Here is a 22,192-nt window from a genome sequence, read left to right on the forward strand (position 1 = left end):
AAATAGCACAGATATACATTGTTTAAAAGGAGTGTGCATGGTTCTGCACTTAGGAAGTGTGCAGAATTCCTGGTTTTTGTGGGCAGTATGACAATTTTACTAACTAAAGTAGATGTAAACCTTTAGGCCTCGTTCACACAGCTGTACCTATATGTTCACTCAATGCGGAGGGCATTCTTTGCCTGCAAGGGATGAACAGGTGTTCTGTGCATCTGTTTGCAGGAGGTCCCATTGATGTCTATTGGGAGGCAGTGGTGGTTGGATACGCTGGTCCCAATTTGACATTGGTGCGGGTGTGAGTTCTGGTTTCAAATTGGGATCAGTGTCCGTGCAGCTGCTGTGTCCCAGTAGACATGATAGGGACTGCCTGCATGTGGATGCATGGAACACCTGGGCATCCCATGGGGGCAAAGAAGGCCCTTTGCACAGGTGTACACATTAGGTTACCCCTGTGTGAATGAGGCCTTAATTGCATTGGTTGCCAAAGCACAACCCTATTATAAAGGGGCAACTCTTTTATTTTCATAAAATAATTTTCAACCCCCCCACCATCACCACCACCACTTCATCTCAGTGCTACTGTTCTTCTCCCAATCCTTTGCAGCCTCCTCCTGTTCAGATTCACTCCTGGCTGTGTGGCATTTCTCAGGGGCGTGTTCCCATTTATTGTGACATCTGTAGACCATGCCTGCATAATCAGTGTAAGGCGTCTGTAGGGCCCATTCACACTAAATTGTTCAATTGTCAGTGCATTGATGCACATAGTAAGGTGTGTTGCGTTAAACTCAACTTTTTCATGGGGAGAAAATGGCAAATAAAAAATTAAATTAAAAAGAAACTATATCTATCCTATTTATCGTCATGTTGTAGTTGAATGCTATTAAAAGTTACCTTTCTTAAAATGAATGCGATGCCCAGACTTTTATACTTGCTGCAGGCCTTGCCTATTTAGGATCGGTCCCCAAACATACTTTCATTAGGTCAGATCCGCCTTTGTTAACTTTGTCTGGCGGGGTAAACCTCTCTGACTTGCCAGAGCACTTCTGCTCCAACTTAAACTAAAGGGAGTAATGGGGTTCCCAGAAGCAGCTTTTTATTATGCCGTGGTGGACTGGTATAGGCATAGCGCCAATAAATTATGGGTCTCTCTGGAACAGGACGCTGCACAGACCCCCATCCGGGGCCTTCCTTGGGCAGGTAAACTATATACTTCTCACCTTTCCCACCACAGCTCGATTGGACCCACATTGAATGAATCCGAAAGGTTCTATAAACATTCTTCTCTCAAGTTTTCCTTCTCCTATGACATGGATAATAGGTCATCCCATGTTCAGTCCAGGACTGTCAGACCCAGCATTTACTACGCATTCGCCCCAGAAGCTCTTACGTGTTTCCTATCTCCTTCACAAAATGTCTGGATCCCGAGCAGGGCTCTGCTTATGGACTCAGAATCTCAGTTCCTGGACCACTGGTGAACTTTCCAATTGTCACATTTCCTGAGCACGCTACCCAAGCCACACCTTTTTCAGAGGCCCCTCAGCTAGTTTGAGGAGTTCTGTTTGGGGGATGCTCCAATACCGAAATCTTTGTCACTTTCATACAAATCTCTACTAGATCTTCATGTAAAATCAGAACCTCCCTTTCTTACCAAATGGGAAAAAGAAAAACAAAAAGATAGGATTTTTTTTTTTGCCCACAAATCATCATTATGTAGTAAGTACCAGGAAACAGCCTACAAAATCGTGACACGATGGTACAGAACCTCGTCTGTACTGGCCAAACTATTTCCACAATTTGATTGCTGGAGATGTGATTCTCATAAGGACGCACTTTTGCAAATTTTTGGGAATGCCCTGGCATCAGTCCATTCTGGGAGCAAGTCCTCCAATTTATTTACAAATTCACGGGTATCTCATAGTCCGATGACCCCCGCAGCGGTTCTGCTCAACCTGACTCCTCTCTTTATTTAATAAAGTAGTAGAGCTTGTTTTTTACTTACTAAGCTATACTTTTTTTGTGGACTGAATTTTTACTTTGATTCACCTTAAAATTTTAACTGCTCTTGATAAAAGTGTACATGCTGTACTGCTTTATTAAATCCGGCTTGCTGTCTTGTTTGTCATGAAAACAAGACGTTTGCAGGGATTTCAGACAGCTGGGCATGTTATATTGTCAAAAGTATTGGGACGCCTGCCTTTACACACATGAACTTTAATGGCATCCCAGTCTTAGTCCGTAGGGTTTAATATTGAGTTGGCCCACCCTTTGCAGCTATAACAGCTTCAACTCTTCTAAACCTTGTGGACAGCCTTCCCAGAAGAGTTGAAGCTGTTATAGCTGCAAAGGGTGGGCCAACTCAATATTGTGCTCACAGGGCTGGAGGAGAAGTAGGAAGTTCCAGGATCCCTGTAAACCAGCTTGGAGCACACACGTAGGTATAGGGCAGAAGCTATGTCAGCTTGGGTGTGGAACGCCTATACATCTCCTCCACCATGTGCGCACTGCAAGCGGTCGTAGTTTTCCATCATCGACGGACACTATGATTATGCAGATTTGGATTTGACATATTACAGTTATGTACTTTTAACATGTTGTTATAACATATTATTATTTTATTAATAAACTGTTTGCCCATTGTTGCACTTACAGTAGATGGCACTTCCTTGTATTTCTTTACTGGGTTCACACAGGAGCGGTGGGGGAACCGCATGTGATTCGGACAGGAATAGCCCTGCATTCTTGTTCAAATTGCATGCGTTTCTTTGCAGTGCAATTTGAGCCCATTCGTTTTGTATGGGCTCAGATTGCAACCCAAAGGTATTTGACTGAAAGTATCGTTACTCAAATGCCCCGGCAAAAAACAGTACTGGTGCAACTCTAATACACTGTAATACTTCTACACTTATGGATATGGAGCCATTCCCCTACTAGTCTCCAAAGTCAGGAAAATGGACTCTCTCTGTACCAATTGGACAAAATACACATTGAATAAAATATTTTTTTTTTCTTTTTATTATTTATACAAAGGGGTAAAAAGAGGATATCCAAATACAGATAGGAACATAATTTCCAATGTTCATACCAAAAAAAGTAATTTTAAAATGTAGACCGCATCTATATACATGTGTCACTGATGCTTACAGTGGGGGGGGATAGAGTATTTGATCACCTGCTGATTTTGTACATTTGCACACTAACAGAAATAAGTCTATAATTTTATTGGTAGGTTTATTTTAACAGTGAGAGACAGAATAACAAAAATATTCAGAAAATCGCTTTTCAAAAAAACTATAAATTGATTTGCATTTTAATGAGTGAAATAAGTATTTGACCCCTTCGCAAAACAAAAACTTAATCTCGGTGGTAAAACCCTTGCTGGCAATCGGGTCAGACGTTTACTTGTAGTTGGCCACTCAGGAGGGCTTTTGTCCCACTCCTCTTTGCAGATCCTCTCCAAGTCGTTAACCACTTTAAGACCAGCCTTGTTTTGGATTTTAGGTGTTTACAAGTTTAAAACAGGTTTTTTTGCTAGAAAATTACTTAGAACCCCCAAACATTATATATTGTTTTTTTTCTAACACCCTAGAGAATAAAATAGCGGTCATTGCAATACTTTTTTTTTTTTGCACCGTATTTGCGCAGCGGTCTTCTAAGCGCACTTTTTTTGGAAAAAATTCACTTTTTTGAAAAAAAAAAAATAAGACAACAGTAAAGTTAGCCCAATTTTTTTTATATTGTGAAATATAATGTTACGCCAAGTAAATTGATACCCATCATGTCACGCTTCAAAATTGCGCCCGCTCGTGGAATGGCGTCAAACTTTTACCCTTAATCTCCATAGGCGACGTTTAAAAAATTCTACAGATTGCATGTTTTGCGTTACAGAGGAGGTCTAGGGCTAGAATTATTGCTCTCACTCTACCGGTCGCGGCAATACCTCACATGTGTGGTTTGACCACGGTTTTCATATGCGGGCGCTACTCACGTATGCGTTCGCTTCTGCGCGCGAGCTCGTCGGGACAGGGCGCTTTAAAAATTTTTTTTTTTTATTATTATTTATTTTACTTTATTTTATTTATTTTTTCACTGTTTTAAAAAAAAAAAAAAAAAATTTGGATCACTTTTATTCCTATTACAAGGAATGTAAACATTCCTTGTAATAGAAAAAAGCATGACAGGTCCTCTTAAATATGAGATCTGGGGTCAAAAAGTCCTCAGATCTCATATTTAGACTAAAATGCAAAAAAAAAAAAAAAAAAAAAAAAAGTCATTTAAAAAAATGACACAAAAAAAATTGTGCCTTTTTAAGAGAAGTGGGCGGAGCTGACGTAATGATGTCGCTCCGGCCGTCACATTGTATGGAGACGGGTGGGGGCCATCTTAGCCTCACTTGTCTCCATACCTAAGCAGGGAAAGGACCCGATCGCCTCCGGCGCTACCGACGGCTCCGGTAAGCGGCGGAGGGTGAGGGAGAGCGGCGGGAGGGGGGGTGTCACCTCTCCCGCTGCCGATAACGGTGATCTCGCGGCGAACCCGCCGCAGAGACCACCATTATCATGTACGGAACCGCCCGCTGAAAAGATGGATACCTCGGTTGTGGCAGCAGCTGCTGCCGTTACCGAGATATCCATCTTCAAAAAAATGACGTGTATATATACAGTGGGCGGTCCGGAAGTAGTTAAGGTTTCGAGGCTGACATTTGGTAACTCGAACCTCCAGCTCCTTCCACATATTTTCTATGGGATTAAGGTCTGGAGATTGGCTAGGCCACTCTAGGACCCTAATGTGCTTCTTCTTGAGCCACTCCTTAGATTGCCTTGGTCGTGTGTTTTTGGGTCATTGTCAAGCTGGAATACCCATCCATGACCCATTTTCATTGCCCTCGCTGAAGGAAGGAGGTTCTCACCCAAGATTTGATGGTACATGCTTCTGTCCCTTTGATGTGGTGAAGTCTTTCTGTACCCTTAGCAGAACCCCCACAAAGCGTAATGCTTTCCACCTCCATGGGGTCATAGGCATGATTCCTCCTCTCTCCTCTCTCCTCCCTCCTCCCTCCTCCCTCCTCCCTCCTCCCTCCTCCCTCCCTCCCTCCTCCCTCCCTCCCTCCTCCCTCCTCCCTCCTCCCTCCTCCTCCCTCCTCAATTTTGCTCTCATCTGACAAACGCTTTCACCCAGTTCTCCTCTGAATTCAGATATTCATTAGCAGACTTCAGACAGGCCTGTAGATGTGCTTTCTTGAGCAGGGGAACCTTGCGGGCGCTGCAGGATTTCAGTCCTTCATGGTGTAGGGTGTTAACAGTTGTTTTCTTGGTGTCTATGGTCCCAACTGCCTTTGAGATCGTTGATCAGATTCTCCCTTGTAGTCTTGGGCTGATTCCTCACGTTCTCATGATCATTAAAACTCCACGAGCTGATATCTTGCATGGAGCCCCAGACCAAGGGAGATTAACAGTTATTTTGTGTTTCTTCCATTTGCGACTATTCGCACCAATTGTCACCCTCTCACCAAGCTGCTTGACAATAGTCTTGTAGCCCATTCCAGCCTTGTGTAGGTCTACAGTCTTGTCCCTGACATCCTTGGACAGCTCTTTATTGGAAACTTCAGCGGTGCCTAGGTCTTGGCTCTGTTAGTTGGTCTATGGATACTATCCTCCTGAAGAAGCATTAGAATCCCGTGAAACATGTAGGGGAGCACATGTCCTGTGAGGACCCACTATACTTCTTATCAGTATCAGTGACATACATGTATAGACAGCCTGTATTTTAGATTACTCTTTTTGGTATGAACTTTGGAAAGTATGTTCCTATATGTTCCTATCTGAATTTGGATATCCTTTATATTATATTAATTTTTTTTTTTTTTTTACCTCTTTCAGCAAAATAAAATTATATTTATACAATGTGTATTTTGTCAATTTTCCTGACTTTGGATACTAGTGGCGGAATTATCTCCGTTTTTCAATTGCTAATATGTAACTTGGATGATGAATTTGAGTTTAGCTTTATAAGAGGCCATCTCTTGTTCTTCACTTATGGGATGGTGGGGCTGCTGTTTTATCTTACTGCAGCACTGAGACTGATCAGTTGATAATGAAGGCATCATTTTCACACTTAGCAGTCAGACTCGCAACAATTGCAGGTTTACATGTGTTTAAAAAAAAAAAAAATAGTCCTCCGTTCTTCATGGATGTGTCCCTTTTTTAAAAAAATTTGATATTCCCTCCCCAGTATTTGAAAGACGTCTCCTGCCCCTTCAAATCTCAAGAACGTCAGGAAGGAATAGACTGGCTTCTGGGTCTTGCAGTACGCCTTGAATATGGCGATAATGGTAGGTAAAATTTACTGGTTTATACATAAAGTTTTTCAGTTTTGGACGGAGTCTGGGTCTACTGGATAGATTGCCTCCTCCTTCCTGGTCAGAGTGACAGGAAACTCAGAAACTAAGGGTTAAAGGAGAAGTATAGCCAAAGCTTCTTCTTGCCTATACTTCTTCTCCTATGGATCACAGGAGCGCAGTTCTTTCTGCACCCCTGTGACCCGTTTTCCGCCAGCAGCAGGATAAAGTCGAATGTTGGCTGACGTTACATTGCTGGTCCAGGCTGGGGAAAGATCCTGGCTTTACAGTCGGGATCCACCCAGATGCCTGGGCACAGCAGTTGGCTCAGCCTCTATCAGCAAGCTGCTAAGAGCCTGAGCCAGCTGCTCCCATCCCCTTCACAGCCCAGCGCTCCAGTGAGCTCTGGTAGGGAAAGAGCAGAGAGCCGGTGACTGATGATCACCAGCTCTCTGAAGATGAGAGCTGAGTGATCAGCAGTGTTTGATTGCTCAGCTCTCCATCTGGAGTCAGCGGGGGAACTGTGTGTGTGTGTGTATCTCTATCTATCTCTCTGTATCGCACATTTTTGAAAATATTTTATTGTATCTTTTCATGTGACAACACTGATGAAATTACACTTTGCTACAATGTAAAGTAGTGAGTCTACAGTTTCTATAACCATGTAAATTTGCTGTCCCCTCAAAATAACTCAACACACAGCCATTAATGTCTAAACCGCTGGCAACAAAAGTGAGTACACCCCTAAGTGAAAATGTCCAAATTCAGCCCAAAGTGTCAATATTTTGTGTGGCCACCATTTATTTTCCAGCACTGCCTTAACCCTCTTGGACATGGAGTTCACCAGAGCTTCACAGGTTACCACTGGAGTCCTCTTCCACTCCTCCATGATGACATTACGGAGGTGGTGGATGTTGGAGACCTTGCTCTCCTCCACCTTCCATTTGAGGATGCCCCACAGATGCTCAATAGGGTTTAGGTCTGGAGATATGCTTGGCCAGTCCATCACCTTTACCCTCAGCTTCTTTAGCAAGGCAGTGGTCGTCTTGGAGGTGTGTTTGGGGTCGTTATGTTGGAATACTGCCCTGCTCCGAAGGGAGGGGATCATGCTCTGCTTCAGTATGTCACAGTACATGTTGCCATTCATGGTTTCCTCAATGAACTGTAGCTCCCCAGTGTCGGCAGCACTCATGCAGCCCCAGACCATGACACTCCCACCACCATGCTAATAAGTTTATCTTGGTCTCATTTGATCACAGGACATGGTTCCAGTAATCCAAGTACTTAGTCTGCTTGTCTTCAGCAAACTGTTTGCGACTTTCTTGTGCATCATCTTGAGAAGAGGCTTCCATCTGGAGCGACAGCCTTACAGAGCAGTTTGATGCAGTGTGCGGCGTATGGTCTGAGCACTGACAGGCTGACCCCCCCCACCCCCCCCCACCCCTTCAACCTCTGCAGCAATGCTGGCAGCACTCATACGTCTATTTCCCAAAGACAACCTCTTATGTTTTGGCTGATTCGGGGCAGAAATCAGCCAGAACTAGAACCATATATGACCAGTATGCTAAGTTGAAGTAACAGTGACTTTTTTTTTTTTTCCTAGCTGCTAAATACCAGAATGCAAAACCGCTGACCACAGAGGCCACGAAGAGTGTGGAGCCATTAATAAACCTGGATGGTACGTGCTACTTTTGTGGAATAAGTTGACAAAGTTGTTCAAACCTGCTTTTGAAAGGGCTGTTTTATTCTTAACTGCAAGGAGACTGGAGGGATGGCAAGTCACTTGGCAGTAAGCCAGCAAATCCTCCAGCCTCATGTCACTACTCTGCTCCTCATTGTTCTCCTTGCTGGAGAGGAAGCTGTACCTGAGGACCTGCAGTGTAAGGATTTCCCTGCTTCTGATTCATTCATTTTGTGGATCAGAGGTTCTTAGACCTCTCCTGCTGCTACTTGATCATTCCCCCACTAGTCATCAATCATGATGGGCAACTATGACCTGAGGAAGCAAAGCCCTGTCTTTACCAAGATGGCTACCTCCACACGAATAAACCATGAAGAACAAGGCATGGTAAATACAAAATGAGGTAAAGCTCAGCTGCTGGGAGCCCTATAGACAAAGTTGGTGACAAGATTTTGTCCTCTGCTTGCTTTCTTTGGCTGCTGTGGTACATGTTCTCTTTTAATGAGATGGTAACCAGTGTGATTAAGGGATCAGTAAAGTAGATGGAAAAGGAGTTTGGCTTATTTGGGCAAATCAAGAATGATCTAAATGGCCCAAAAAAACTTCTAATAGGGTGACAAACCATAGGTATGCTATGTAAGGTAGCAATAAAGTTGTTTATTTCAGCTCAAAAAGACTCTCTCTCTTATTTTGGGACATTCCCAGACTAGATGTAAAAAGGTGTGTATATTAGTACATAGGGGTCAATTCACTAATGTGTGCCGCATGCGATAACATGGTCACATGACTAATTTGCATAAATGATTGCATGCCGCAAATAAAGTTTATTTCACACACACAAAGATTATGCAGTATTTACTGCAAAATGAAAAATGTCAGTAAATATCATCAAAAAAACGTGGTAACTCTTAAGTCCAGTTCACAAACAGAACAGGGTAACAAAAAAATGCAATATTTATCACTGGGGTTTTGCTGGCAGTATCACATGTGGTATTTGTCAAACAGCCTGGGACCCCCCCAAATAGGTGGTTGCTAAGGAGCGGGCCGAGAGACTGCCGCCGAGCCCTTATCAACGGATGACTCATCAGCTGTCAGCAGGTTCCCTGCTGACAGCTGAATGTAAAAAAAAAAACATGCCGGCAATACCAGGCCTTTCATGTCTGGTATGGATTTTTAAGGGGAACCCACGTCAAAAAAGTGTGGGGTCCCTCGCAAAACTCATACCAGACCCTTATACGAGCATGCAGGTCAGGAAAGCGAGCGCCCCACCTGACAAGGGCCTCTTCCCACAACCCTGGGCTGTGGTTATGAGGGTCTCCGGGCGGGGGGGGGGGCTTATTGGTCTTTAACAAGGGGGGCCCCCAGATCCCGCCCCCTCCCCATGTGAATGAGTATGAGGTATTAAAGCTACCCATTTACCAAAAAAAGTATAAAGGTAAATAAAGACAGTACAAACATTTTTGACAATTCTTTTATTGAAAAATAAAAAAAACCTGTTCCCCGACGTAGATGCATTGTCAATCACAACGCCGGAACCGAAAAGGGGAGGGGGGGACCTCAGATTGCCACAAATGCTCCCGCAAGCTGGCTGCCCTGCTGTGTGACATTTCTTAACCACTTCCCATACGGGCCAATTCTGGCACTTCGCTCCTACATGTAAAAACAATTTTTTTTTTTTTTTTCCTGGCTTTAAAATTGCATACACTCGTGGAATAGTGCCAAACTTTGGTACATAAAAATAGGTCGACCGATATTTCGGCCGATATTTGGCCTTTTTTAATAAATCGGCATCGGCCGATTTATTTTGCACATTAGGCTGATTAAGGGGAGTGGAGGCAGGGGCGGGCTGGGCCGGGGAGCAGGGTGGAAATTTCCCCCCAGGCCACCTTCATCCTATGCAAAACGGCTGCTATCATGGCCTCTCTGCTGACGTGTGGGGTTTTTTTGTTTTGTTTTTTTTTTTTTTTTTAGGAAGGTGGCCGCCGATTGGCTGTTACCGCCCGCGCTGCATTCTGGGAGTTGTAGTGCAGAGGCGGGGCGCACAGCACATCAGGGGACGAAATGAGCTCTGTCTTCTGTCTGGGGCCAGGGGAGGGAACAGAGCCGGGAGCGCTCTGCTGGTGGGCACTGATGAGGTGGCAGAGAAGGACATTGATGGGCTGCACTGAGTTGGCACTGATGAGCTGCACTGAGTTGGCACTGTTTCCTGTAAGAACGATCAAGCAGCTGGACTGTCACTATGATTGTTCTTATGGTGCACAGAATTGCCGGCTGAAAAAGATATCTGGATGATGCCTGTAGCTGCAGGCATCATTCAGATATCCCCACTCAGTCCAGGACGTCATATGACGGCCTACATGCGGGAAGTGGTTAAATGGCTATGGTGCAAGGCTACCCGACGATGTCACCTGGTGGCACCCCCACCCCCCCCCCCTTGTGACGTCATCGACCTCTGACAATTGAGTAGGAAGTTTTTCCCATCAACAGGTTCTGTTTATGAGCATGGTGCCAGCTGCTGTGATATATATTTCTGTCTGTCTTTTTCTTCCACTTAGTGAACAACCCAGACTTCAAAGCTGGAGTGATGGCTTTGGCAAACCTCTTGCAGATTCAGAGACATGATGATTATCTGGTGATGCTTAAAGTAAGTAACATCCCATGTGTAAAATTTGATCTATGATATTGTGGATTGTTTACTCATTAGGATAATTTGAATTTAGAAGAATGAATTACGCAGGAAAGTCATGCATGCTAAGCTGTACCAATCAGACGAGCCGTACATGTACATGCTTCCGTTTCTCTTTCCCAGTTCTCCCAGGGGACTGAAAAAGAGAAACCAAAAGATTCCCCCCATCCATGATAAACTGTGTTGATGGAGGAATCTCTGCTGATGGCGATTTGTATGACAGCCACTTTGGATTGGATACTTGGACTGTGACTGCGTCTGATTGGATGCAGTCTCTGTTCAGCCATTCATTTTCCACCTGGCTTTCTTCATTTTTCATTCTAGGTTTGTAAAGCCTGGCGGTGCCTGGCACTGCCACCTACTAAAATACCAGAACAAAATAATCGTATAATGCACACCGAAATCACAACATCAGTACAAAGAGAGTACATGACATAAGTGAGGAGGGTGCTAGAACCAAAGATTGGGTTGCCTCAAGAAAGACCCAGGAATTATACACTATATACATAGGGCCAGGCAGGTTTGGACCGCTTTCTTCCCTTTAATGAATGAAATTGTCATTTTAAAAAAATGCAATTTGTATTTATTTGAGTTATCTTTTGTGTAATATTATAAAATTTGTTCTGAATCATTTTAAGTGTGGCAAATATGCAAAAAAAAATTAGAAAAGGGCAAAAACATTTTTACAGCACTGTATATCCACTTCAACACTGGGCACTTTCACCCCCTTCCTGCCCAGGCCAATATTCAGCTTTCAGCGCTCACATTTTGAATGACAATTGCGTGGTCATGCATGCAACACTGTTCCTAAATGAAATTTTTATCTTTTTTTTTTTTTCCACACAAATAGAACGTTTATTTTGGTGGTATTTAATCATCACTTTTTTTTTTTTTGGTAAATGGAAAAAGGCCGCCAATTTTGAAAAACAAAAAAAAAAAACATGTTTTTCTTTTTGTTTTTGTTATAAAATTTAGCAAATAATCTTTCTTCATGAATTTAGACCAAAATATATTCTGCTACATTGCTTTGGCGAAAATAACTCAAATCAATGTATATTATTTAGTCTGTAGGAATATTGTAGGAGTCCACAAACAATGGTATATATCTGAAAATCGATCAATCCTGATGTACTGACGGCCTATCATTTCTTGAGGCCGAAAATGCCAGGACAGTACAAATATCCCACAAATGACCCCTTTTTGGAAAGCGAACAGTCCAAGGTATTTAGTAAGAGGCATGGCGAGTTTTTTAAAGTTATAATTTTTGGGGGGAAATGAAATTATTATTTTTTAAAAAATTTTATTTACATACTGTCACCAGTGCAGTACAACGTTATATAATGGGTGTGGCGATGATCAAGGACACTGACTGGTGACAGTATGGTTAAAAAAAAAAAAGGTGTGGTTTTTTTTTTTTTTTTTTTTTTTTTAGCACATTGAGTGTTTATAGCAGTGAATTTCACTGTTATAAACAACCATTTTTACTGAATGAAACTGATTCATTCAGTGATTTGTTGTGATTGGCCACAGCTAATCGCATGGTCCAGATAGGCTGTGATTGTCCCTGTCTGTACCATGTGAACACTGTGGCCAATCACAGCTAGCTACACCATTTGTCATGTGATCTGCTGTGATTGTTCACAGTGGTCACATGGTACTGGCAGTGGGCCAGTACACTGATCAGTCATCGGCTGTGTTGCAGCCCAGCCCGATCTGGGAGGATGTCATATGATGTCCACCTGGATTGGCGAAAGTCCCGTCCCTCTCTCATTTTGCTATAGGCAGGGCAGGAGCTGGTTATACATACTTTTAAAATATACTTTGCGTAGAAGCAAATGCTTGTCATGAAGGCATACTTCTATGTCCTGCAAATGACCTTGTATACATGCTGGGAATAGTACAGATTCAACTGTACTTCTAATGTGGAGTTTCCATTCCATCTTGTATGAGAGGTGGAGGATGCTGGAGGAACATCACCATGCTGGACCTTCACATTTGGAGGTGTATAATGATGTGTGTTTTTATATATACATTTTAATATATTATATACTGTATATATTAGATTTTATGTAAGAATGGACTTCTTTTTGTAAAGAGCTCCGTCTTATTTACTAAGGCAATACGAATTCTTGTCCAAGAACGACTGTCCACAGAAGCCGTTGCAAAATCCAACAGCTCGAAAGAGGTGAGCCCTTTTGAGTTCTTTCCTTACCAGCAAAGCCCTGGCGTCTGTCATGTGTGTGCAGACGATATGACTTGTAATATGTACATGAAAAATGTTGTTCTTGAAGATTCCAATGTTCTGGTATAAATCTTTATTCAAAGATGAGTAGCCCAGTAGTGTCTGAGACAGGAGTAACCGGTGTTGGTTTGCCAGCTTCCTCCTTTCTATTGAACCCCATTGTCTGCACCGCGACTCCCACTGTATTTATTTAAAAAATTTCCTTGTTCTTGAAATAGATGTGAAACTATGTAATGAAGGTTTTTCCATCCGGTGTGCTTTTGTTTTATGAAGTGCCCATATAACCTTCATAGTACATTGTTTGTTTCCAGCCACTCCAAATAAGTGGTTGTTTTAAACTCTATTATTAAACATGAACTGTACACCGGAGGTGTGCAGACATACGTGGGACCATGAATAATCCCAGTGTCTGTCTGTGGATGAGTAGTGCTGGAAAACATATGTCTGAGTTTAGATCTGTTTGTCCCAAACACGAAATCCCTTTTACTGTTGACTGACTCACTATCTCCGCTAGAAGTCCAAGAACCAACTACTCATCTTTGAGTAAATTAATAGTTTGGTGCTGAAACCGAAAATTACAGTTTTTAAAAAAAATATATATTTTTATATAAATTTGTATTATATTCAACTTTTTAATTAATGTCAGAAATGTAAATGTCTATGAATTTGTCAGCCATTATTGGCACATTTTAGCGCAAGGAAGCTTCAAGAAAAATACATTCCTTTTTAAATGTATGTCTTCACACTGGTCCGTTGCACTTCCATTTGTGATGATAAAAATCCTGCTTGCAGCATTTTTGGCCAGGTAAAAAAAAAAAAAAAAAAAACGCACCTTCCCATTGAAATGCATTGAAAATGCAGCAAGAACAGTGTTTTTTGGTCACATGACCTATGAAAAACGCACCATAAGCATGGTACAATCACATCAAAATCATGTGCAGTTATCGGCACCTTTTGTCTCTTATTAGCAAAATGTCGATCACGCCATTTTCAGCCGATAGTATCGGCCAACGAAATTTCGGCACATCTCTAGTTTTTTTTTTTTTTTTCCTCGTGCTAGTTTGAGGTCATGCCCCCATGTTCTTGATCTTGCTTCATATTGGAAATACTGCCCTCCTGAACCTTATTCACCCCCACCATGTATTTAAAGCCTATGTTTAGTTGCATGTATTTAAAGCCCAATCCCTATGGAATACAGGCGTGCAGTTTTGTTCTGCATTCCTGTGACCTGTTTTCAGCAAACAGTGGGCTGAAGTCACAGAGCCAGCCCAGGCTGGGGCAGTAGCGTGACAATGAAGTCGGGATACGTCCACAAGCCTGAGCCGGGCGCTCCCGACCCCTCCACAGCCCGGTGCTCCAGTGAGCGAGGAGGGGGCAGAGCAGAGAGCTGCTGACAGACGGTTCCAAGCTCTCTGCTCATGGAGCTGAGAGAACCGAGCAATCGGAGGTGTTCGATCGTTTCTCAGTATTAAAGGCGCTAGTGGCAGATGCAGCATCGAACTGATGCTGCATCTACCTAGGTAGGTATGAATCTTAAAAAAAAAAAAAAAAAAAATCATCAGCACAAGGGTCATTACTTACAATCAACGTGGAGTGTCTCATGTGCTGCTGGCTGTGGATTTAGTTTCTTTGTCCTCTGAGCCCTCCCCCACCCCTGCAGTGGTAATCTTTTGGTACCATGGGGGTTAATACAAACCAAGGGACCTGTCATGTCTACTCCTCAAGAGTGACAACTATGTTCACCCTTTCCGCCCCTCCTCCACTCATAGAGGTCGTACTATAGATTCCAGGAATGAAATGTGATCTATGAATGAAGGAGGTGGACATACCATTCATAGATCACATGACTTGCTCACAGCATCACTCCCACCTCCCTTCTGTTTATCGGTAGTAGGGCGTCCCTAAATGCTTCCATAATACTCTTAGGCCTCATTTACATGTGCCGCTGTTTTATTGCCCCCTCTGCAAAGTGATCCGCTGTGAATAGCTTTTTAAAGGTAGTTGGGCGGCTCTAGCGTTGTTGCATTCACTTGAATGGGCCAGGGAAGACTGGCTGTATCTTGGCTGCGGCGATGTGCACTGACATGACCATAGGCCATGTTAAAGTGAAACTTTTGCGGGGGGGTTGGGGGAATTGGAAACAGTATTTGGTAACGCAGAGACCTACTAAAGAAGAATTCCACGTATGTTCTATTTTTACATAGTTACTTTGGTCAAGCTTGGACCAATATATCTGTGCAACGTCTCTGGAAGTCACTGTAGTAGACACCTCTACTCCAGTTTTTTTCATTGGCTTTCGGGTCCCGTGCCGAGCTGCTGGCCTGATTTGTTGTGAATACAGGAAGTCGGCCGCTCAGCACAGGCGCCATTCATAGAATGGTTTGCAATTTCTCAATGAATGCTAAGCATTCTCCGATTGGACGAGGTGGGGAAATGAGGTCACACTCTCCACCTCATCCAACCAGAGAAGGCTTTGCGTTTATTCAGAAAATGCAACCTATTTCTGAATAGTGCCCGTGCCAAGCGGCCGTCGTCCTGTATTCCCAATGAATCAGGCCAGCCACTTGGAAAGGGACACGGAAGCTAGTGGAGATTATTGGAGTAGTGGTGTCTACTGTGGTGATTTCCAGTTTTCAGGGGCATTGGTAAGCTATGGTGTGTATGTATGTAATATATATATATATTTAGCGGTTCATCCTGGACCAATGTAATTATGTATAAAGTATCCATACCTGGGTGCAGAAGAGACGTTGGCAAGGCCAAGGAAAATGGGCAAAGATCAGTACTCGACCACTCGTATTGGTCACTCACAAGACCTTATTCCTTTGCAGGCCTCAGATACTTTGCATATTGATGGGTTTCTTAAAGTAGAAAAATCACACTTTTTCCATTCTTGGATGGCGAACATGCCCAGTACTCCAAGGCCATCCTCTGCAGCCATCACTTCCCTCGCCAGTTTTCTGTCTCCTTGCAGGTCTTTGCAGTCTGTCTGCATGTGAGATTCTGTAAAACCATCTTCACATCCATGTCGTCTGTCCTTAGTCAGACAAAAGTCGCGCTCTCTTCTCTCTACCCACAACTGAAAGAAAAACAGAAATGGAAGGAGCGCACACCTAGTGCATTACCAAAGAGAAATTAATAATAAGAAATGTTTATATAAAAGTGAGTACTCACAAAATGCAACTGACAAAAAGCCATGGATATTCACAGAGCACGGGGTACAACTTTCTGTGCATGTCAATGCACTGTTTTTATGGCCTTTTTTCAGTTGCATTTTGTGAGTACCCACTTTTATATAAAAATGTCTTATTAAATTATCTTTGGTGATGCACTAGGTGTGCGCTCCTTCCATTTCTGTTTTTCTTGCAGTTCCTTTCAGATTACCCCATCTGAGGATGGCACATTCACCCAGTTTTGGATACATTTATAGATCTTTCACACCACCATTTTATCTGACATCTGTTACTCCTGCCCTTGGAAGACCTATCAGCGCTGGAAGTGACTGTGTTTTTGTACCCACAACTGAAGCATTTTGTGTGCTTTGTGCTTTAAAGTGGATGTAAACCCAATGTCATCCTTTCTAAACTACTGCCATAGGGGTTATCTAAGGATATACATGCCTCCTCCATGTATCTTTACCTGTCAAATGTCTCCCCTCTGTCTGTTATGAGAGCCGAAAATCTGCATATTCTGTGGGCGGGTCTGTTGTCTGGAGCTCGGTGGGCGGAGTCATGATGTCAGTACACTCCCCGCCCACCTCCACACTCCCCGCCCACCTCCACACTCCCCGCCCACCTCCCCGCCCACCTCTACACTCCCCGCCCACCTCCCCGCCCACCTCTACACTCCCCGCCCACCTCCCCGCCCACCTCTACACTCCCCGCCCACCTCCCCGCCCACCTCTACACTCCCCGCCCACCTCTACACTCCCCGCCCACCTCTACACTCCCCGCCCACCTCTACACTCCCCGCCCACCTCTACACTCCCCGCCCACCTCCCCGCCCACCTCTACACTCCCCGCCCACCTCCCCGCCCACCTCTACACTCCCCGCCCACCTCTACACTCCCCGCCCACCTCCCCGCCCACCTCTACACTCCCCGCCCACCTCCCCGCCCACCTCTACACTCCCCGCCCACCTCTACACTCCCCGCCCACCTCCCCACTCCCCGCCCACCTCCCCACTGCCCGCCCACCTCTACACTGCCCGCCCACCTCTACACTGCCCGCCCACCTCTACACTGCCCGCCCACCTCTACACTGCCCGCCCACCTCTACACTGCCCGCCCACCTCTACACTCCCCGCCCACCTCTACACTCCCCGCCCACTTCTACACTCCCCGCCCACTTCTACACTCCCCGCCCACTTCTACACTCCCCGCCCACTTCTACACTCCCCGCCCACTTCTACACTCCCCGCCCACTTCTACACTCCCCGCCCACTTCTACACTCCCCTTGTCAATATGCATTTTCTCCTGTGTATTTCTTACACTGAACTTCTGCTATGATCTCTAACATCCAGTGAAAAGACAGGAAAGTAACCACATGACTTCAGCATGCCAAATCATACTGAGGTGTGGAACAGCCAATCCTTGCAGAGCTGCTAAAGAAAGGAGTGGGGGTGGGAATTAAAAAATAATGCCTGTGTCTTAGGCTAATGCACGAGATATGTAAATCACCTGTCACTCACAGCAAGGGGGAGGATTTGACAACGTTTTTGTCAGTTTGTCAAGATTTATCTCACTGAACAATAAAAGAGGATTGCTCAGAGATGGATATGGAAGATGGAGATGGAAATCTTATACTCTACAGCAGGGATCCTCAAACTACGGCCCTCCAGCTGTTGCAGAACTACACATCCCATGAGGCATTGTAAAACTCTTGACATTCACAGACATGACTAGGCATGATGGGAATTGTAGTTCCTGAACACCTGGAGGGCCGCAGTTTGAAGACCCCTGCTCTACAGTATGATATAAAAAAAAAAAAAAAAATTTCGGGTTTACATCCACTTTAACCACTTCAATACCGGGCCTATTCTGGCACTTCTCTCCTACATGTAAAAAATCATCATTTTCTAGCAAAAAAAAACAAACAAAAAAAAACTGTATAATGTTTGGGGGTTCTGCGTAATTTTCTAGCAAAAAAAAAAAAAAATATGCAGAACCCCCAAACATTATACAGTTTTTTGGTTTTTTTTGTTTTTTTTTTAGCAGACACCCTAGGGAATAAAATTGCGGTCATTGCAACTTTTTATCTTGCACGGTATTTGCGCAATAATATTTCAAACTCCTTCGTTTTTTTTTTTTTTTCCAAAAAAAAAAAAAAAAAAAAGTTTCATGAATTACAAAATAACAAAACAGTAAAGTTAGCCCAATATTATTATTATTATTATTATTTTTTTTTATAATGTGAAAGTAAATAGATACCTAACATGTCATGCTTTAAAATTGCGCAAACTCATGCAATGGCGCCAAACTTTGGTACTTAAAAATTTCCATAGGCGACGCTTTGAAAATTTTTACAGGTTACCAGTTTAGAGTTACAGAGGAGGTCTGGTGCTAAAATTGTTGCACACGCTCTAACGCAGGCGGCGATACCTCACGTGTGGTTTGAACAGCGTTTATATATGTGGGTGGGACTTGCATGTGCGTTTGCTTCTGAACGCGAGCTACCGGGGACAGGGGCGTTTTTTTTTTTATTCCTTTGATCACTTTTATTCCTATTACAAGGAATGTAAACATCCCTTAATAGGAATCTATTGTGACAGGTCCTCTTTATGGAGAGATGCGGGGTCAATAAGACCCCACATCTCTCCTCCAGGCAGGAAAGCATGAGATGGAGGGAAAAAAAAATTCACGATCCCATGCTGACAGCCGACATTTACTTCCGGGGACCCGGGCATGACGATTGGCACGGGAGAGCCTGGAGAAGCACCGGATGGGGGGGGGGGGGATTGGAGGGGGGGGGTGTAGGACGACATGTCCTGGAACTGCTGCTATGATCGTTCTTATTGTGCGCAGAATCGCCGACTGGAAAGAATATCTGAATGATGCCTGTAGCTTCAGGCATCATTCAGATATCCCCTCACAAAGTCAAGGATGTCATATGATGCCCTAAGGTATTGAAGTGGTTAAAATAAATCTGAACCCTGGCAGCTTTAGAAAGCTACAGAAAGTCAGATAGAGCCTTCCTCATTTCCTGGCTGGAGGATGTCCATCATTGCCTAGCTCTTTCCTCCCCAGCCTGACTGTCCCTGGCCTGCCCCTTTCATTCATTGGATTTCAGTTCTTTCAATCATGGAGGCTCAGCATTACCTGGGGTGTTGCCTAGAGCAGTCTGCCTAGAAATGCCCAGTCCTCCGGAGTGACATTCACCCATCAAGGCAATTCCATGGGGGCACCCGATGAAAAGGAGGGCCCTGCAGCATCGGTGGGGGCCTGTGCAGCTAAGTATAGGCGTGCTTGTTATTTTAAAAAAAAAAACAAAGGTTTACAACCACTTTAAAAATGCCTTAAACTTCAGCTTGAAGGAGCTTTTTTTTTTTTTTTTTTTTTTTTTTTTTTCTTCTCTTCAACACAGCAATGTATTTGTAAAATTCTAAATGTAGAGATCTTGGCTGCTTATGAAAGCCTGTAGCTCATCCAGTCCTGTAATTACACTTCAGTTTTATTCATTTCCTCTTTATGACCGCTTATGATTTCCTGTTTAAATCCCTCAAAACTGACAGCAGGGTCTGTGTTCTGTCTGAGCTCTGATGTATTCTCCATATGTATCTATTCTATAAGGAAATAAAGATCTGCTCTTCCAATCATTTGTATCTTTCCATGTGTCTGGTCCTGGCTGCCCACCTTCCTTCTGGATATATTCTTCTCGGTCTGTGAAAACGTTTTTCCACTTGCTGTCCTCCTTGCTCTATGGTCACAGGTCTGATGTCTGGTTTATTCTTAGCTGGTCATGAAATGCTAAATACATTTAGGTGTATATGAATATTCAGAGTGGTAATTCCTATTATGCATTAAGTGTGGATGCATTCTATTTGAATCTTATGTTCCATAAAAATGTTTTATGATCTCTCAAACATCAGTGCCTGAGCTTGTTCATCTTTATGCTGGGTTCACACTGTTCTGATACGTGTGTTAGTACATTGTGGTGCCATTTGTTTTGAATAGCACCCCAATGCAGTGCATGTCTGCACTCTCTGACACTGAATATTCACTGAATTTTTGTGCGGCCCACTAGGTGATGGGGGGGGGGGGGGGGTAGGTAGTCTTGTTCCTCAAATATTGACCAAGCTATCATTTTTGTTTGGCTTTGGCCGTTCCCCTTTGCTGTACTTCACTATTGGTCATTGAGACCACATATTGCAGCAGTCAGCCAGGCACAGAGCCCGTCACCACAGTCCTTTTTGTATGTATTTTCAGAAGTGTGCAGGGTGCTCCAGGAATAAATACGATATAATATACCTGGGGCTGCTATGCAGTGGAGGTGCTACTTTACTGTAACCACAGATTTACTTTACCAGAATGCGTACAGAGGGTAGTAGCACTCCCACTGAAAGTTCCATGTATTAGTTCCAGGATAGCCATGGACCTTGTTATTCATCATCACTGTTTTGAATTGCCACTTTTTTTTTTTTTGGTAAAGAGATGCAGCCCGACTACCTGACCATACATACTGAACATGTAGAGTTTCCTATAATGGAGAACGTTTGTTTGTCTCTGCAGGGTCTTCCTGTCGCCCTGGATAAACACACACTTGGATTTGATACTGGAGGTAAGAACTGCTTCTCTTTTCTTATATATGGGACGGGCTGTGGTGTGTTTAGCAACCGGTAAAGACAGTTCGGCCTTTTGAAAATGTAATTCACTTTGGTTAGAGCCCCTTTCATTGTTTAAAGTCACCTTTCTGTAACCAATCGGCTTTAATCAAGTAGATCTGGGCATGTCACCTGTAGTGAGACATACAGGGCCTGAATGATCCTGAATAAATATAGAAGTTAGTATGTTGTCTAAAAACTCCTGGAACAATTGTACAGGTCAGGTCAGTGATTTAGTAAGTCTTGAAGACATTAGATTGAAATGACATAAAGGCAACTTCCACTTCTTAAAGGTCAGCCGTGGCAACACCAATATTCTCTCACTAGCTGGAGTTTGTGTCCTAAAGTGTAAGTTCACCTTTTTCACAAAAAATTAAAAGGTAAACCACCCTTCCCCCACCTCCCAGGTGCTCGCTGTACTTACCTCCTGGGTCAGTGTATTTAGTCTGGGGATTTGAAATTCCAACTCTTTACCCCCCCCCCCTTTTCCTCTAGGCTTTGGGACTGATCAGAGCAATTATGATTGGTCATTGCCAGCATGTGACTGCTTTGACCAATCTGGATCACTCACTCTGATTTTGTCCCAGAAGCCTTAAGGAAAGAAGAGCTGTCATTTAGAAACTCTGCACCAGCTGCATGGGCACTAGTCACTCATCACCCAGAAAGGTAAGTGCTGCAGGGAAGGGTATAGAGCATGTGTGCTCAACTTGGGGCCCTCCAGCTGTTGCAGAACTACAAGTCCCAGCATGCCTCATGGGACTTGTAGTCTGGTGACATGTTGAGCACCCATGGCATAGTGTCAGTTCACCTTTTCATTTTATGTGAACTTGCACTTTAAAGCATATTGAAAGCTGCTACTTGGTTTGTTTTTTCATAGAATAGTGAAACCCCTTTGGTATTATTATTATTTTGCCATCTGGGTTCCATTTAAGAAATTTCTCTTCACTCCCTGTTCTGTAGACCCAAGGTGGGAGGAAATCTTTCCAACATGAGTAAAATCCCCTCTTAGTAGTTAATGGACCAATTGTACCTGAATAGAAAACGTCTCTTGGATTGCTGTTCTGGTGACAACTAAAAACTTTGATTTTTCCCTCTTTCTGCCCCTGTCACAGTGGTCACCAGGACAAGTAGAGAGGGTGATTCTTCCCTCTTGGGACATAAACAGTAATAGAAAATCATGGAGAAATAGATATAAACCACTGGAATCCTAGGATTGTCCCATTGGTGTTACTATCTCATGGTGTATGAATAGGGTTCCTACATTCTTGACTGGCAGTTTCTACATGGCAAAAGATTTTTTTTTCTTGGTATGTAATGTAACTAAATGGATCTGAAATTGAAAAGCCACATCATGCGTTGTTCCAAAGCTGCAGCAAAATAATGTATAAATAAATCCTAGTGTATAGTTTCACATTTGCCAAATATATAAA

The 22,192-nt window shown here is 43.5% G+C and overlaps 1 protein-coding gene across 1 annotated transcript in view; it reads left to right on the top strand.

Moving 5' to 3' along the window:
- Nucleotides 1-22,192, top strand: part of RTRAF (RNA transcription, translation and transport factor) — a 34,358-nt gene that overhangs the window by 11,438 nt on the left and 728 nt on the right. Inside the window, exons 3-7 of the mRNA XM_073610400.1 lie at nucleotides 6,229-6,328; nucleotides 7,938-8,012; nucleotides 10,571-10,659; nucleotides 12,818-12,886; nucleotides 20,671-20,719. Of these exons, the coding sequence (XP_073466501.1) occupies nucleotides 6,229-6,328; nucleotides 7,938-8,012; nucleotides 10,571-10,659; nucleotides 12,818-12,886; nucleotides 20,671-20,719 (382 nt within the window). The remainder of the gene's footprint in view (nucleotides 1-6,228; nucleotides 6,329-7,937; nucleotides 8,013-10,570; nucleotides 10,660-12,817; nucleotides 12,887-20,670; nucleotides 20,720-22,192) is intronic.

The sequence above is a fragment of the Aquarana catesbeiana genome, linkage group LG13 (assembly GCF_042186555.1).
Source record: "Aquarana catesbeiana isolate 2022-GZ linkage group LG13, ASM4218655v1, whole genome shotgun sequence".
In the NCBI taxonomy this organism is placed as follows: domain Eukaryota; kingdom Metazoa; phylum Chordata; class Amphibia; order Anura; family Ranidae; genus Aquarana; species Aquarana catesbeiana.